The sequence below is a fragment of the Parasteatoda tepidariorum genome, chromosome 4 (assembly GCF_982258835.1).
Source record: "Parasteatoda tepidariorum strain Cologne lab strain chromosome 4, Ptep-v5.0, whole genome shotgun sequence".
Classification (NCBI taxonomy): Eukaryota; Metazoa; Arthropoda; class Arachnida; order Araneae; family Theridiidae; genus Parasteatoda; species Parasteatoda tepidariorum.
Window position 1 is genome coordinate 61,192,929 of NC_141758.1, and position 15,443 is coordinate 61,208,371.

A 15,443-nucleotide genomic window follows, 5' to 3' on the forward strand; every position below is an offset into this window, starting at 1 on the left:
CTTACCATAAAATTCATTTTTTATTAAAATCTGATGTACCGTAATGTTTACAGTAATAATGACTGAAATTAAATAAGTATTACTATTAAATTTACCATAAAAATAGATTTTACGGATGCACCCAGAGTGCTGTTTTTTATACCGTAATTTTAAACGGAATATTTTACATTGTAGAAGGAAGTAAAGAATGTACACAGAAAAACGAATTGCATTTTATTGCAATTTGTTTTTCTGTGTTTATTTTAAAATCTGATGTACCGTAATTTTTACAGTAATAATTACTCTAATTAAATAAATACTACTATTAAATTTACCGTAGAAATAGAGTTTACGGATGCATCCAGAGTGCCGTTTTTTATACCGTAATTTTAACCGGTATATTTTACATTGTAGGGAGAAATAAGGAATATACACAGAAGTAAAAATTACATTTTATTACAAATATGTTATTTAGTTTGAAGCAGAGACACGTATTTTAACTACAATTTCTTCTTATAGGTGCTAAACAAACAGAACTTCATGTCGGATTGTTATGTGTGTTGGTCCTAATGGTTTTAACTCGACAACTACAAGCATTGTTTATATAAAACTGTATTTTGTTAATTTTAAGTGGCAATTAAAATCCGGAAGTTTCATAGAAATTTACGTTAAAATTATACACTCCTCATGAATGAAAAATTATTTCTTTGAAAGAAAATCAACAGAGTAATTTATGGAGTTATATTTTTCATTACATTCCTTCTTATTCATATTTTTTCAAGCAATCAGTTATTCGTTATTAAAGTAATCGTTACTTTTAAAAGCAATCAGTTATTCGTTCTGTTTCCAGCAATTGCTCAAATACAGTGAAACGTTTTTAAAAGAAAATGTATTTTAAAAGGAATGAAAAGTGAATTTCAAAGTGTATAATACATAAAAATGGTTGCATTTTGTCTTTTGGTGCTCCAGCTTGTGGCTTTGGTCTTTAAAAGGCAGCTTTCAGAAGTTTATATTTTTGTAATTAAAATAACTTTAAAAAAATCCTTTTGTTAACAAGCAAGTATATCGAATTTATTTGTGCTAACTTTTTTTTTTGTTCATATTTTTTTACTGTCATAGTTTTGTTATTGTTTTTTCAGGCTTAATTCTCTCCCGGTAAAAGCTGCGTTATATTTACCCCACGCATCATTCAAACGCAGCTTCTTAACATTTTTACTGCCTGATCAAAGAATAGGAATGCAATAGATCTTTCAAAATAATTCTTAAGTGTATATTTTATTCAAAGTGTTCCAAATATATTTGCGTACTTTTTTAGTAAGTCATTTATATAACACAACAGTTGTATTTCCGGAGAATTTAGTTTTAATTGCTAGTGAATCAAATATATTAAATCAGTGGTTCGTTACAAAGTGAGGGGGATTACTTTTTTTTTCGAAGTTAAGTTACGACCACATTGAACTTTCTCACATATATGATTTTCTTTGGACTTACATTTTCTGATTTTCATTTAACAAACCTACTCTGAGAGACGCACAGCAAAATAACACTAAAAGGTTAAAGAAAGAAAAAATAAAATGAACTCAAGTTTGAATTTCTGCTGAACTTGGAAATAAAATCTCCAAACAACACTATAAAAACCCTGAGAAAAACTATAAAACAATATTTCCAAAATAATCAGTATTTACAAGAAAAAAAGCTGGAGTCTGAGGAAAAATTATTCATTTGGAATGGTCTAGTATTTATCAGAAACATTGTTATTCAGCTTTTTGTTTTCCGTAATTTGTGTTGTCAGTCGATGTTGAAACTAACTTTTACATTAAGTAAATGTAATTGTCCTTATTTTTTTACCCTTGCATAGATTTCTTTCGTTTTTCTCTATTTGATTTGCTAAATAATCTGCAGTTTTTGAATTACTCGATAATTAGCAACACTGAAAAAGCTGCTTCTTAACAGACAGTGTCCTTTTACATTAAAACTTTAATTTTTAATTTTAGTGGAAAAATGTTTTCAACGGAATAACCAGAAATGTAATTCAAATTTCATAGTCTTTGTTCTCATTTACTAAATAAATTTTTAACGCACGTAATTTTTAATGGCGGGAGTTGCTAATTAAATTTTATTGGTTTTCCTAGCTATAAAATATAAATTTGGTTTTTGTCAAAAATTTACTCTTTATCAGATGGTTGGAAAAGAAACTATTTACGAGCTTATACCTCGAAGCGATCTGAACAGAACCAATTGACAATTGCGTAAAAAATAACGAGGGGATGCAGAGCAGCAGCGAGTAGGAGGGGGGTTTTCTTTGTAAAAAAAATCGCGCTCAAACCTCTATATTGGTCACTTTGACAGCAAATCGTCGTTCTAGGCAAATCGTCACTTTATGCACTCATTATATATTCTAATAAAATTTTATTTCAATGCTTCTAAAGTGCCCAAAATATTAGAAAAAGTCACAAAATTCAACAAAGCTGCTAAAATTATTTCAGGACTTAGCGCTTCTCGAAGTTGATGTAATGTCAAAATGACCGATCATTCTAGCGTTAAACAAACAATAAATTTTAGAATTCTTTAAATTGGATGATTGTTGAAATGATTCAAACTTAATTTAGAAACTACAAGCGTAATTTTAAAAATCGAAGAAAGTCTGCACTTATTTGGACACTTTGGAATTGTTTTTTCGATATTTTTACTTGACAGATAATCAATGAAGTTATAAATATCGAGACTGTTTTTTTTTTCTCTCACTTAAACTGAATTTTGACTGCAATAAGCTTTTGAGTACGTTTTTATCTGATGTGAAAGTCTTCCGCTAAATTACTTACTAATTTTTCTAGTATAATTAGAATTAATTTTTTCGAAAGAAGCTGAAAAGGAATAAATTCTTAATTTGAATTTATAACTCAAAGTTATTTTTCAGACACACTTTGAATCAATTATATTAAAATTAAAGATATTCTTTTTATTAAGAACTTCCCTCAATTTCTTTACTGATATTGCTGTCTTCTTTCTGTTATGTGGAATTCAAACTGTTGTAATTTGATATTAATGTTTTTAATCGTCGTATTTTATGCTACTGGAAATTACAACGTGATCTGTATCTTTTGACTAGTATGTAAGTTGTTCATGATGAATTTTAATTGTATAGGAAACCGAGGTTATTTGAAACACATTTCGGTATTTCAGCATAGTATTTATTTATTTTTTTAATTTTTGGGTGCAATCTCTTTAAAAGCACCGTATCATTCAAAATTTCATATAATTTCATTATCATCAAAAAATATCTACTTTTGCATGTATTTTTAGTGTAACCAGTTTTTAACTATTTTGACACAAGTATACTCCTCGTGATTTGAAATATTTTAAACAAAGGATAATAAACGATATTAGTTCACTGTCAATTGAAATTAACTTAGTTATTTGTAGTTGGATTTCATATTTATCAAAGTTTTGAAGATAGTCAGATATGTTTTAAAAATTTCCACTTAATGATAGAGCAGCGACTGACATTTTTAAGCTTCGGAATTTTAAACAGGACATGTATATAATCACTAAAAATGGTGTAAAAACAACAAGTTTAAACAAATATTTTTGCCAGTAACGCTGTTTTCCTTTATTTTTTTACCTTTTGACGCGGAATTTTTATTAAACAAATTTTTCATACTTTTTTCATTATTTTGCATTAATTTAGGTCAAAATAAGTGAAAAATATTATATTTAGCACTTCAAAAATTTATGGTTGTGAAATACAGCGTGAAATATCGATGTCTTTTTCTGCGTTAAATGTAAAATCTTTCAACTATGACTCACTTACATACAATAATTTTTCAAATTTGCATTTATTTGCGTCTGAGAGAAACAGTTTTTTATCATTAAAATTTCTTCAATTTACGAAATCAATTACTGATAATTTTTTAAAAATGGATTTTTCCCCGTATATTTTAGTAGAAAACAGTTCCGCTAATCTAACAGATTTTTTTAGTAACTATAAGACTGTTTTTTTATTATTGAAAATTACCGAAATACATTTTATCTTGCAATTTGAGCGTCAAAAAAATTATTTAAAAGAGATGCTGTCGTCTCATCCGCCTCAGAGTGTTAAAATAAAGAGTTTTAACTATACAGTTTTCGAATTCATCTCTAGGAATCCATAATTTCGTTTTAAAGTTAATAGATGGATCTATCATATCTCGGTAAACGAGAAGCGCATAAAAAAAGTTGCTGTGACGTCATTCTGGAATGTTCTTAGAGCTTGCGCTACCCTGAATGAAAATGAGATTCATTGTTATATACGATATGTCACATGGGTGTAATGTAACACCTAAACAGACTATATGTACGAAAAATCTAGATATACCAGTTTAATATTAAATTAAGATTCAGTTTAGAAACATTAAGAAAAATAAAAAAGAGGCAAATTGATCATTTGCAATAGAAGATACGAAAGTATCATGAGCATGATAAGCACTCTTGGAAGCTGGAGTGTTCTATTAGAGTTATTTATTTAAAATCGCAGGTTTCAACAGACATTGTTTAAAATATGTTTCAAATCAAATACAACCTGAACTTGAGTTTTTGCTAAATGTGGCAGTCTCGCTTACTCAGTCTGAGACAGCAAATATCATTTGAAAGCATGTTAAATTTTAGAGCATTCATGTAGAATTTTTAACATTAAATCTGTCTAAAATTTAATTTATGCGATTTTATAAAATAATCCTTACTCAATACAAAGTTATTACCAGCAAAAAGCGTGTTTTAAAAATAAAAATATACAAAATAAATAGTAAAAGTCCAAACTAAATAGTCCTAATAAATGATTAACATTATAATTAATTATATAACTTATTATACTGCAGTGTTAAAATTTTTATTCTAAAATTATGGTAAAATAACTGACAGCAGTTGGTCCATAAGTAAAGTTTACGGTAAATAAAAATTTCGTACTTTTATGGTTTCGAAACCATTTGCAACTAGTATGGTTATAAGAACGCAAATATAAAATTATACGGTTTTTTAACCATTTGCTACAAGCATGGTACCAAAAACGTAAAAAAGAAACTTAACTGGACATAGGAGCTAGGCACTTCATTAGAAAATGGGCTTTAGAGAGTGCAGAATACTGGAAACTCTTCAAGTGTTGTAGGGAATGGAAGAAATATTGTGATGTGATCGCTGCGATCCCCAATTCTCTCGGTCATGAGGCTGGCAGATTAGCGTATTGGCTACAATATATACGCAGTAGCAAGGAACTAGGTGGCTTCAATAGGTGGGCGTAGTTGGTGTAATAAAATTCTGGTTGTTTAACCGTATTAGGTGAAAGCGGTTAATAAACATAGTTTCTCACTGTTTACAGTTTGATTACCATCTTATGTATGGTCATTTGACTGTTTTGTTTGAATATGGTAAAATGACAATTTAATTTTCCTTTAACCAGTTTGAAGCATCATAGTTGATGCATTATAATACACCATCTAATTGATACATCATAAGCAAGTCAACATCGTGCACCTCTTACATCGTGCAAGTCAACATCAGAAACCTCTGTGGAAAATTACCTCGGTTTCCCCTAAATGTTTTCTTAAGTTGAATGCCATGTGTTAAATTTTATATAAATAAAAACTGTTTAAAGTAAAGCTCCTTTCTAATGTCGTGTGACTTTGTTATTTATTGAACTTGCACAATTTATGACTGTTTAAATGTATGTAAAAGTATTGCTAAAAGTGATATAATATTGTTTTGTAAAGAAATTTGCGCATGTATATTTGTGCATGGCGAATAATAAAGATTGATTGTTATTTTGTGTTTGTTTTTAATGAATTCTTTTCATCTTTATTATTATTTCGTAAATACATACACCGAAGAGCCATCATACTATGACCACCATCCATCTATATCAATGGGCTCACCCAGGTTTTCATGGTTTTTCGCCCAGGAACAATGCTTTCATAGGGCCCATTAGGACCCATAATACTCATAAAACAATCCCTGGCGTCTGTAAGCTACTTGAACATAGTTGCAGACCAGGTTTACCCATTCATGGCAACACTTTTTCCTTCGGGGGATGGTGTTTACCAACAGGATAATGCACCATGTCATAAGGGTCGAATCGAGGAACATTCCAGTGACTTTCAAGTCATGTCCTGGCCCCCAAATTAACCTGACCTTAATCCAATAGAGCATTTGTGGTCCTACTTGGAAAACCAAATTCGAACTGCCACGCTACCCCATCGTAATGTGAGGGAATTGCAGGACCAGTTGGTGAGCGCTTGGTACCCGATACCTCAGACTACCTATCAGCATCTTGTGGAATCAATGCCGCGGCGGGTGCTAGCAGTTTTGAGGGCTAAAGGTGGTCCTACATGTTATTAGCTGGGTAGTCATAATGTAATGGCTCTTCTGTGTATATATATAACTGTTTCACTTAGATAATCAAATAAGATTAGAAATGCATCCCAGTGAAATTGATGTTAAACAGCTCTCAGTTCGCTAATATTAGAGCATAATGGTAGAGCATATTCTTTTTCTTTTTTAAATAAATAAGAGCTGAAAAGCAATAAAATTTTGAGCCGAAATGATTTCAACACCATGCTACCTTAAGCAGCTGAACTACATAATAAGGGATGAGATTATAATTTTCTCTTACTGCTTTTAATTAGGCACCAGCAACTGGAGAAGAAGTAAAGTGACTATATTTAACCCTGTGGTTTAAATCAGATTCAATTCGATACCTGTAAGTGACGTCACGCGTGAGTATCGAATCTGATTGGCTTCTGATTCGAAATGCCATGATATATTAACAATCATTTGCAGGTCTTCAATGGAATATATGAAGTTCGCCATAATCATTTGGTAATTATTATTGTATTTTCTCTTCACTTCACTTTTATGAAATTCTTAAATGTTAATTCTTTAATAATTTCTTGCGTTAATGAAGTAAATTTGTTTTGTAATGTAAATTGCAATTTGGTCTTAATGTTTTAAATTTCTCACCATTTTTCCTGCTCTGAAACTTATTTATGTTGAATAAAATAAATACTTACATATGTGGCATGCAGCACTAATCCTTTTAACGTAATAGGAAAATGAATACGCAACGCGTTACTGCTTATAATTGCTGCATAACTGCTTCTAGATAAATAATTTATGAAGATTTTCTTATGGTAGATTATGAATCACCATTCTGATGGACTTTTGATTCATTTTCTATTTGCTTTTTTTTACTCAAATTTTATTTAAATACTTTCATATTTGATTATTTTTGAACTTTAAAGTAAATCTTTCATGACATGTGTTCATTAAGTGGTAAAACAAATATAAATAATTTTTGCAAAACATAATATCGTGAGGAAAGGAAACAAAGAATTTACATGAAACATAATATTTTGAAACTTAACTCTATACATTTCTTTTGAAAAATAAAACTATTTACTTTAATTTGAAGAAGATAAACTATGCGTAAATTAGAAGAAAAAAGAGATAAATTAATACTTTCCAAGAATATTTAAGAAAACCTTCTGCAGAAAATATATTTTTTATTTTACATATTAGAATTTGGTTTGCGAAGTAAAAAGTAAATTTAATCAGCGTCGAATAAACAGTATTCTGCAAACAAAACTATTTCTATTTGACGCAAATATCTTTTTAAAAAATTTCTATTTTTCACAAAACCTACTAACTATAATATTAACTACTTCACAACACTATATTAATACTTAAAAGTTTTTTATTTACCTTTACTCGAATGATTTTTTTTTACATTTTCCAGTTCATTAAATTAGTTTAGCATTCTCAGTAAATTTTTTGCAGGCATCATCGCGTTAATTACTATTTTTGCAATATGTTAAATAAAGGAAAAGATTATTTTAACGACATTCAAAACTAAAAGTTTTTAGTTATTTAAGTTTAAAATGATGAAAGTATATTTTAATAAAACTGCAAAAAAAACTTATAAATATTAGATGTTTCTATATAAAAATGACGGTAATACGAATCAAACATTATACATGAGATATTATTAAGCTCATAAGCACATAAAGCTATGAAATTACTATAGGAAAAGAACCTGAGAAGTTAATAAAAGTGCTTTAAAATAACTATTTAAATGTTTAAAAATAATAAACTCTGTAAGTCCTAAATATATCCTAAGTATAATAAGTCCTAAAATTCTATAAGTCTTTAACTAAGAAAAAAAATGCGATCGAAATTAGAAGAATATAATAAAATTTATGGTGTTTCTGGCTGAATGGAAAGAACAAAAAGCTCGGTAATTTTTACAAAAGCAGTTTGGTAATGATTATGGTAAAATAAACATAAAATATGGTTTTGTTATCAGTGATAAAATTTGATAAATGATGTAAAATTTGGAAATTTTACCAAGACACCTTAGAGTATGACATAAAAACCAATTTTTTGGTTAAATTTGATTTCACAGTTTTGTATTTTTTACTTACTGTGTGTTAATAAAAGCTATAATTCGAAACCCAGAAGTACAAACAAACCGTAATTATATGAAGGAAAAAATTACCAAATGAATGGTTTTAATAACGTATATTTAAGATTTTAATACAAGAATTATGGATTTTTTCGTACTAGAAATGTCATCCCATACAGTACGGTGACTTTAACAGAATTTTTTTCCGTTTAAATTTTGAAATTTGCATAACTCATTTTGGCATTATTTTTACAAATTACATATATTCATTATTAAAGCACATGCTATATACTATTTTCAATCGTAACAAAATTTAAAATACTTCTATGAGGTTCATAATTATTTCGCTTTCTATTTCTCATTTTACTTTCATGGAAGCTAAGTTTTACATTTATTATGTTAGCTTTAGGATGACAATTCTAATTATTTACATTATTTTTTATAAATTTTTGCCATTATTATGTATTTTTATAAATTACATATATTCATTGCTAAAGCACGTATTATATACTACTTTTAATATCAACTAGTGTAAAAATACTTCTATATGGTTCATAATTTTTTCGCTTTCCATCTCCCGTTTTACGTAAATGGAAGCTAAGTTCTACATCTTCCATGTTAGCTTTAGTGTGGTAATTCTTATTATTAAAATTATTTTAAAAAATTTCTGACATTATTATAACATTATTTTTATAAAGTAAATATATTCATTATTAAAGCACATGCTATATACTATTTTCAATCGTAACAAGATTGAAAATACTTCTATGAGGTTCAGAATTATTTCGCTTTCTATCTCTCATTTTACTTCAATGGAAGCTAAGTATTACATCTATCATGTTAGCTTTAGGGTGGCAATTCTTATTATTAGCATTATTTTTATAAATTTTTGACATTATTATGAAATTTTTATAAGGTAAATATATTCATTATTAAAGCACATGCTGTATACTATTTTCAATCTTTACAAGTTTGAAAATACTTCTATGATATGCATAATTATTTCGCTTTCTATCTCTCATTTTACTTCAATGGAAGCTAAATTTTACATCCATCATGTTAGCTTTAGGGTGGTAATTCTTATTATTAACATTATTTTTATAAATTTTTGACATTATTTTTATAAAGTAAAGGTATTCATTATTAAAGCACATGCTCTATACTATTCTCAATCGCAACAAGTTTGAAAATACTTCTATGAGATTCATAATTATTTCGCTTTCTATCTCTCATTTTACTTCAATGGAAGCTAAATTTTACATCTATTATGTTAGCTTTAGGATGGCAATTCTTATTATTAAGAAGAAAAAAAAACTAAAATATAACAGACGACGCTTAAAAGGTAAAGGGTGTGTCTTTAACAAAGACGTAAATGTCTCAATTTGTGGGGAAAAAAGGTGAATAAGCTATCTTCGGAAGAAAGATTGCAGGTTAGAGTACTTCGATTAGTAGATTAACGATAGGATAAAAATCTGACAATTTTCGATTTTTTAATACGGGTATTTATTCTATAAAAACAATTTCAAAAAGTTTCTTATTGGTTAAAAGATCGTCTGATTGAAATAAGTGTTTGGAAATATTAGATAATCATTTATTATTGGAAATATATTGGAGCAAAATGTAACAAAATTTTATAGGATGCAAAATATTAAATATAAAATCTTAAGCTGTTTAGTAAAAATTCTGGTGAAATAAAAGGTTAAAATAATATCTAATTAAATTTGCTTTCGGTCAAAATAAAATTTATTGACTATTAGCTGCTTCCGGCAACCACCCGGTCTGATTTTTTATGAGTAAAAATTCAAATGTGTCGGGAAGAAAAATAGTTTTGTAAAAAGTAAGCTTTCATAGGTCAGTTCACAGCAAAAAACGTATGGTCAAATTTTTCAAACATTTCATTTTCAAACAAGCATTTTCCAGGTTTTTAGCTCTATGAAAACACCAAAACTCTCGGTAAATTTCACTGAAGTGTTTGATATTGATTTTGGTAAAATTGAAAATAAAATATGGTTTTACAATGTGTGATAAAATTTGAAAAATGATATTAAATTGATAATTTTAATGTGATACCTTAAACCATGGCTTAAAAATTATTTATTCTGCCAATTATACTTCTCTGTTTTATATTTTTTTTAATAAAATGTGTGGTAATAAGAGCTATAAGTTGAAGAACCTGTATTTACAGTAAGCAATTACCATAAGAACGAAAAAAATTTCAAAATGAAAAAAACGTATATTTTGGTTTCATTAACCAGAATTATTATTTTTTACTAGAAAAGTCGTTACCTTACAGTACAGTAATTTTACTAAAATTGTTTTCCGTGAAAATTCTGACTTTTGGTCAGTTTTAAGATTTGACCACACAAAAAAAGTATCATTGTGTTAGATTGCGCATTTGGTTCTAGAGCACGTTTTTATTTCTGCGCGAAAGCAGTGAGTTTTTGGAAACATTAAAATTACATTATCTTAACATTAATCTTAATATAACATTTTGCAACACTGCTTTTTCCCTAACAGGGCGCATAAATAATAAAAAATAAGTTTTTAACTTCAATATTGCACATGAACTTTGATAAAAATAAATGACCAAAGAGCAAGCATATGAAATTATTAAAAAAAAAATTAAAAAAATAGTAGAAATTTAAACACTATGCCCATCATCAAAATCATTTGAAATCTGTCAAAGAAAGTTAAATCAATGACAATAGGCTTAAAAACGAGTGTTTCGTGTGTTTTAATATTGTACGCAAGCTACATGATGTAGGAAAGAAGCGAATGTTTCTATCCTTTAGAACTTTGAAATCTATGGGAAAAATACGATTCAAATCAACGCTACTGCTCCCAAATTGTTTAAGTACAGTGCACAAAGAAAGATACGGACCTCTCTGAATAACTCTTGATCTAACGATCGGATATTCAAGTTCTGGAACTCAACTTAAAGGTTCAAAGGAGGTGACCTAAAATATGCTAATTAATTAGAGTAGACGATATCTTAAATTACAAAATCAGACACAATAACGTAATTTCTCTGAATAAACATACCATATTTCCAACGGATTCGGTTTTTGATCCCCAAAGTATAGGGGATAGCCTCAATCTGGGAAATATGGCTCAAATAGTTTGGTCAGGAGAGTAATTCAAAATTTAAGCCCCTCTACTGTAATTTTCAATTTTTGCTTGTTTCACCATATTACGAGGACTTTTAAGTGAATTGAACCATTTTCCACACAATTGTAATAGTAGTTTAACCTTAGAATCTTAGATAATTCCATGCAGAATCTAACTACTAGAAAGTAGTTTTATTATTTCATTTAATAATAGTTAAAGAAAATGTGTGAATTGTAAGGTATAAAATGTTTTTACATAATTATTAAGAATGTAATTTTAAATGGCAAAATGTGAGCAAGATTAGTCGAATAGTTCTTTAGAAAAATAATTTTAAAAATACGACTTTTTCAATACCATATATACCCTCCTGATTGGGTCCGTATTTCCCAGATTACAACTAGCCCCTATATTTTGTGGATGAGAATATCTAATCCCTCGAAAATTAATTATGTTTATTCGAAGAAAAAGCGTTTTTGTGACAAATTTCGTAACTTAAAATATTGTCTGCACTAATAAATTAGCATATTTGAGGTCATCTCCTCCAGCCACTAAGATTGAGTTCTAGAACGTGAAGAGTCGATCACTAGACCAAAAGTTATTAAGGGTGGTCCGTTTTTATTTTGCGCAAGTGTACATCCAGACCTACATAACATAGAGTCTTTTGATAAGTAAATCTAGTGAACAATGATATACAAGCGCACTGTTTTTAATGCCACAGTTTTTAATTTTTCTGCCGTCGGGTTAACCGAGGAAGGTTTCAGTGATTTTCTTCTCCATGCAACGTAACTCTTCTTAGTTGCTTCAAAAAGTCCTCCACGAAGGTTAGTTTATCCAAATTCTTGATTCAAGAAATATCTTGTCTTCTGAATTGAATTCAAGGCCTCGGAGTTTAACATTAATAGTCGTAAACTCAAAATTGAGTTGACTACTCTACGCCGGTTGTAAAATTTATAATATCTTATTGGGAATTACTATAAATATGGAATATTCCATAAATTTATAATTGATTCAATTTCTAATTCAAAAAAATCATTATTTAATAATTAAATTTGAAAAACATAGTTCAATCCAGCTAATTTACGCAATTATAATGTTTTTAAGGAAATTGCGTACCTTTCTCGTGTTAATTGAAGTATTTAAAAACTTATAAAGCTTTTATTGATATTTTTCGAATAAATTAATTTGAATATTGTGAATTTATCTTTATACTTCCGAAATTCTTTACAGAGACCATTAAAATGTTTTCAGAACAAAAATTACTGTTTTAGGCAATTCACATGTCAATTTAAGAGGAGAAAATTCTGTTTTTTAAAAGCTTTTCATCATTTTCTTTTAATCATATTTCTTCTATAAAAGAGTAAAGAGTGTTTTTTTTTCTTTTCAAATTCTGAAATTTTTGAAAATGGATATTTTAACATAAAAATAATTATTCTTTTAAAACTGGAAGAAAATTCACTGAATATAATTTTTTTTATTGTAACGTGCTTTATGTATTTCCACAAATAAACAGCAACATCAAACATCCACGTTTCAAAGATATGTATTATTAGTTTTTTAATTCTGTAATCAATTTCGAAGTTTAAAAAATTCTTAGTTTTACACATAGAAAATTAAATACAATCTCCTGCATTTACAAAAACGGAACATATTTTAATCTCAGCTAATGATGTTGGAATATTATTTTTTATCGCAATACGTTTTTTTTTTCAATATTTTCAAAATATTTTAAATGTTTCAGCAGAAGTTTTAATATTTATAAATATACTAAGCATAAAATCTTTTTTTTTTTATTTTCTTTCCTCATATTTCAATTTAAAACGGAATTGTTTTTATTGTAAATTTTTCCCAACAGAAAAGTTGGTTATGCAGAATGTTTCAAAAATTCTAATAAAAGAACAGTATATACCGAAAAGCCACTTTTATTAAAAAATTTTATTGAATCGAATGGAAAGAATCATATTTTTAAAAATATTCCTTACAATAAATATGATTATTCATTGCACTATTTCAAATAAGTTGATAAAGAAAAAATACTTCAGAGATTGTCTTTACCAATCAAAGGCTTCACGTTATTGTTTTTGACTTCATTTTCAGAATAATTTTTATCCTGTTACAGACTTAGAAGTCTTGTGTAGAAAAAGATATGTGAAGATGTAACGTAATCTAGTTATTGAGCAAATTAAGTTAGTCTACTATCTAACAATAGCATTTATTTAAAATATAGCTATTTGAATTCATTTTTATTCTACAAGAAAAACATTTTTTCCACTTTTGGAATTCAATTTGAAAATACTTAAAGATTTTATTATCTTATAATACAATAGCATTTAATTAAAATATCGAAATGAATTCATTTTTAACTTCAAAAGGTTTTTTTTTCGTAGAATCAACTTTGAATGCTTCTGAACATAATAATATTTTTCCCCATTTAAATTGTCGCAAGGAGTTTCAAAATTTAAGTATACAATAGCTAATTATTTACACTTTGGCATTTTAAAATGTCTGAAAAAAGAATAATTAGAATAGTTGTCTGATTTTGATTAAATTTAATGCAATGAAACAGATAGTCTGAATATTATACTTTCTGAGTGGACAATTTCATGCAAATTCAAGCTTTCTTTCGTATGATTACTAGTGCAGGATAGCATTGAAATTTTAAAACCACGATTAGACCTGTTTAATTAGAGAGCAATAACATTTGTTTAAAATACTAAGATCCCTCACTCCCGGTCCGATTCGCTCAACAGTCCCCGTGGTTGCTTTTCATTCAACATTAAACATAAAAGAGAATGAGCAGTTTATGTCTATTTTTTACACAAACCTACAATTGGATTGTTATCTGTGGCATTTTGAGGAATAAATAATAATAGAATGAAAACTCAGTCCAGAATATAAGTCCACTAAACAATAGCATGAAAAACAAGTCCATAATATCAGTCCAAATTTTTTTTAACTTTTTATTTCCAATGGCAGGAATGCAAACAATAACGCAGAGGAACAATAAAAATAGAAAATAACAAAAGACCGAAGTCATCTTTCCAAAAGCTCTCTCGCACGCCAATATCTTGCTGTCTCCGAGTCAAGCCCGTGGAACCTCCTACAGCAATGGAGGTGCTCTCTATTCATTGGTGCTCCAGAACCACACAATTGAAACTGAGGGTGGTCCAAAAATTAATAGCATGAAAAATAAGTCCATAATATCAGTTCAGAAATCGATAGCATAAAAACATAATATCTGTCTAGATATCAATAGCATGAAAAATAAACCCATAATATCTGCCCAGAAATCAAAAGCATAAAAATGAGTCCATAATTTTAGTCCAGATATCAATAGCATGAAAAATCAGTCCATAATATCAGTTCAGAAATCAATAGCTTGAAAATTAAAGCCATAATATCAGTCCAGATATCAATAGCATGAAAAATCAGTCCATAATATCAGTCCAGAAATCAATAGAATGAAAAATCAGTCCATAATGTCAGTTCAGAAATCAATAGCAGATAAAATTAGTCCACCCCGAGAGTTCTTACTCAATTGTTACTCAGCTGAAGAAAAACTGTTCCAGTTCATGCACAAATATCTCAGAACCAACATGGATGGAAACTGTTTTTCCCCTTTGATTTTCATAAAAGCATTTTTTTTCCCTTGAGAGTCGATAAAAAAATAAAGATCACTCTGTTTACAAAATATGCGATTATTTTAATTACATGTAAAATTATTTCATTTATATGTGAATCGTTGCGAAATGAAGGGATTGCTGGATTTGAAAATAATCATCTGCACTTTAAAAAAAAATAATCATCTGCACTTAAAAAGAAAAAAATAAATAATCATCTGCACTTTAAAAAAAAGAAAAAAAAATAATCATCTGCACTTAAAAAAAATTAATAATAATAATAATCATCTGCACTTGAAAAAAAAAACTAG

At 28.2% G+C, this 15,443-nt stretch overlaps 1 protein-coding gene across 2 annotated transcripts in view; it reads left to right on the forward strand.

Annotated features, from left to right (window-relative positions):
• The window catches only part of LOC107443942 (cell adhesion molecule 2-like), a 74,268-nt gene extending 68,497 nt beyond the window's left edge, over positions 1-5,771 (forward strand). The window contains exons 7-8 of one of the 2 annotated variants that reach the window (XR_015433090.1): positions 499-1,320; positions 2,329-5,771. Coding sequence is in view for 1 of the 2 variants with exons in the window: in XM_016057967.3 (XP_015913453.1) it covers positions 499-587 (89 nt within the window). In the remaining variant the exon portion in view is untranslated. Of the gene's footprint in view, positions 1-498 lie in introns of both variants that reach the window. The other variant, XM_016057967.3, reaches the window with a different exon arrangement.
• The last annotated feature ends 9,672 nt before the right edge of the window (positions 5,772-15,443 follow it).